This window comes from Trachymyrmex cornetzi, unplaced genomic scaffold (genome assembly GCF_001594075.2).
Source record: "Trachymyrmex cornetzi isolate Tcor2-1 unplaced genomic scaffold, Tcor1.1 scaffold467, whole genome shotgun sequence".
NCBI classification, from domain to species: domain Eukaryota; kingdom Metazoa; phylum Arthropoda; class Insecta; order Hymenoptera; family Formicidae; genus Trachymyrmex; species Trachymyrmex cornetzi.
In genome coordinates this window covers 11,798-15,504 of record NW_017299476.1, presented here as the reverse complement: position 1 = coordinate 15,504, position 3,707 = coordinate 11,798, and the positions used below count along the sequence as shown (strand labels likewise).

Here is a 3,707-nt window from a genome sequence, read left to right as displayed (position 1 = left end):
ACTCGCGTCTCGCTCGTGAATTGACTCTTGCGGAAAACGCGATTTGCGTTCCGCTCGTAACAGTGACTTTCGTCGATGCAACGAGCTCCTCGTTTCGAAAATTAATTCGCGAGTGCCGCTACGCGCGCCCCAATTCCAAACGTACCTCACGATGACCGAGGAAACCGAGAATCTGATGTTAGCGCAAGAGTACAAAATTGGTGCTCTCAAACGCGTGCTCATCAACTACAAGAAACTCCCGAAGGTGAGCGTGACGGTGCCGATGATCCAGAGCCGCATCTCCCAGCTGAGGGAGCTCTGGGCCGCATGTAGCAACCAACATGTCCTGCTGTTGCAGACCGCTACGTCCGGGGAGCTAAAGGGCCTGCCCTACTTCGTGGACAATGTCATCCTGGAAGCCGAGGACGTCTATACCAACACCAGCGACATTTTACAAAACGCGCTAAGTAGACTGTTACCCGCTAACACTAACTCTTCATTATCCGATAGTCACGACGAGTCTGTTTCGCAGGAGTCGGGTTCTCAGATCTCGCGATTGCCACGTATATCGTTGCCAAAATTTACCGGTAAAATCGCGGAATGGGAGAGTTTTCGAAATATGTTCGAGTCTCTCGTGGCCTGTAACGTTTCGCTTTCTAAAGTTCAGAAATTTCATTACTTAAAAACAAGCATTACCGGTGAAGCCGCGGTGCTGATCAATAACTTGAAAATTTCGGAGGCTAATTACGACTCCGCGTGGCAATTGCTGATCGACGAATACGACAACAAGCAAACCTTAGTTCATACGCATTTGCACGCGTTTGCTAGTCTACCTGTGATGAAAACGGAGAATGTGAACGACTTGCGAAAACTCCGCGATACGGTCTCATCGTCGTTAGCCGCGCTAAAGAATCTCGATTGTCCGGTAAATGAGTGGGACGATCTGCTCGTTTATCTTATTGCTCAAAAGTTTGGTCCTCGCACTCGCAGCGAATGGAATTTGAAACGTACGGAATTCGCCAAGCTTCCGTCTTACAAAGATATTAATGACTTTTTGACTCTACGCATTCGCGGATTATCCGATCTTTCCGACTCACCGAAGGATACTCGTCGTTACAAAGACGATAAACCGCGCTCGTCGGTTAATAACGTCACTGCAAACAAATGCGTTGGTTGCTACGGCAATCATTCGGTTTCGAAATGTAAAGAATTTCTTGATAAAACGGTTGAGCAGCGCGGCGATTTTGCGCGTCACAGCAGGCTTTGCCTCAATTGTCTGTGATCCGGGCATTTCCTTCAGCAATGCCCGAGCAAATCTCGATGTTCGCACTGTAGTCGTTCACATCACTCGTTGCTACATTTCTCAAATAATGTAAAAGCCGATGCTACGGCAAATTCTTCGAAGATAAAAGCGGAGGCGCAACCGTTCACTCCGACGGCGTCCAACGCGCCAGTCGCTGCGAGCAGCAATCATGTCGCGAACAAACGGACCGGTCCCCCCGCGGACACCGTTCCTTCGAATGTCCTCTTGGCAACAGCATGGTTTGACGTTCATACGACCGAAGGCCGAAGCTTTAAAGTTCGCGCCTTACTGGATCAAGGATCCACTTTCAGTTTTATCTCGCAATCGCTCTGTCAGACGTTGCGTACAAAGCGACAACGCTCAAATTTGCGAGTTACGTGTTTCGGCGAGAAATTTACAGGCATCGCGAGATCTCGCGTCGTGCTGACATTAAAGCCGCGTTCCAGTGCGGAACCGGGCTTCCCGCTGCACGCCTACGTGTTTCAAAATATTATTTCGTACGCCGCGTCGCGGACTCAGCTCGTCGAGTCGTGGCCTCACTTGCAAGGCATCTCATTTGCCGATCCCGATCCTTCAAGTCGACATCGGATTCACTTACTTTCGAGCAATGTCGACGTCGAGAGCGAGTGTTTGTGTGCCGATGACGACGGGAGTCTTTCGACACAGGAAAAAGGCCCTCGTCGTACTTGGTGTGTTACCCCCTGATTCGTCGCTCGTTGCTGGGCCGATGTTATCGGCGAATCGCGTTATTGCTTCCAAAATCAAAGCCGCGAGCCGTTCGAGTTCGCGCGACGAAAGTCGGTACGAATCTGGAGAGCGACGGGTCGAGAGGGCGTCCGAAGCGTCCGAGCGAACCCGGCGCAAAAATAAATCGTCTTAATTGTCGTTAACGGGGGAACCAGATCGAAGGCTCCCGCCGCCAGCAACAATGTGAAGGCTCGCGATTGCGGACAGAGGGAAAGTCTCAGAATGTTTAATTATAAACACGATTGTACATCCAATAAATTAAGAAACAAAAAGTGTGCAAATAAAAAGGAGGATTTGTAACGGTATCTGTTGTATTTTGTGCACGATACAATTGTTCCCCAAGTTAATGGGTTTAGGAGAAAATTAATGTTGTTCTGTTTGCTGTTGTTTATATCAGTATTTATTTATGGAGCCAACTTTTACACGTGTTTCTCTCATCACCGGGGTACAAAACACTCACGGGGTTTCGCTAGTTCCCAAAAAGAAAGCGGGTGACGCTAGAGCGGTTCGCCGTTGTACTACGTCCAACTCGTCGGGACGCCATGTTTTAATAGTGTCGATAAAGAAAATAAAAGGAAAAACTGCGCGTGCACGCTGGATAAACATATATAACTAACAGTATCCATTTGTAACTTTAGAACAAAGGACTACTATGTAGGTAATTGTAATGGTTTAATTAGTGGCTAAAGAAGCCTACAGTAGAGTCGAAACTAGTTCTATCTAATTTCGTAGTAATTCATAATAAAAATTAATATTTGCGAATGTTTTGTTGTTGTTCGGTTTTGGTTTAGTTTATATAGAATTATTTTGTTGAATTTTATAATATGAAAAGGTTATTTACTTAAATTAAAGAATTTTATAGCGCGCGCTTTATAAGTTTCAAATGTCTTGTAAAGTATGCATATAGCATATGAGAGAGGAGGGGATAGAGAGAGAAGGGGGAGAGAGGGAATGGAGGAAGTGAGGGAAAGGGGGGAGGAGGGAGAGAAAGGAAGAGAGAAAGACAGGGAGGGAGGTGGAGAGGGAGAGAGAAAGAGAGGGAGGGAGGGGAAGAGGCAGAGAAAAAGAGGGAGGGAGGAGGAATGAGAAAGAAGGAAAGAGAGGGAGGAAGGAGGGAGGGAGAGTGAGAGACGATTATCAATATATTTTATACTAATTTATAATTTTGTTGACATTGTTAACAACAATATTCCATATCACTTTTAAAATAAGTGATTTATTTATCAAGTAATTTGAATTTGTGACTCACAGGATGTCTCGCAAAGTGGCCTGCGCATCATCAATAACTTTCTTAAAGTCATTCGATCGATGACTTAACTCTAAAATGCTGATTTGCGTGTTTCCATATGCGAGTAACTCCTTCTGCACTTTTTTTAGAACCTGTAAATGATAAAGCAGTACCAATTAATCAATACGTCAATTAGTTCAACGAATGATCCGCATCTTTTTTTATTATTTTCTAATATTAACAATAAATTTCAAAACAAAGAATCGTTTTGATAGCACAATGAAGTAATTTTGAAGTAAAATACATTTATCTCACTATTATTTACAAGTGTGAAAATATATTATTTGTAGTAAAAACACGCAAAGAGACTTACCAGGTATGTAAATATGAAACCGAAATTTTTAAATAGAAAATATACGTTTATTGCATGAAAATGATAAAAAATATTTT

At 44.3% G+C, this 3,707-nt stretch overlaps 1 protein-coding gene across 1 annotated transcript in view; it reads right to left on the bottom strand.

Annotated features, from left to right (window-relative positions):
• The window catches only part of LOC108764922 (phosphoserine aminotransferase), a gene marked incomplete at its 5' end in the record, with an annotated part of 48,509 nt that extends 45,076 nt beyond the window's left edge, over positions 1 to 3,433 (bottom strand). The window contains one exon of the mRNA XM_018513331.1: positions 3,279 to 3,433. Coding sequence (XP_018368833.1) covers positions 3,279 to 3,433 — 155 coding nt within the window. The remainder of the gene's footprint in view (positions 1 to 3,278) is intronic.
• Positions 3,434 to 3,707: the final 274 nt, after the last annotated feature.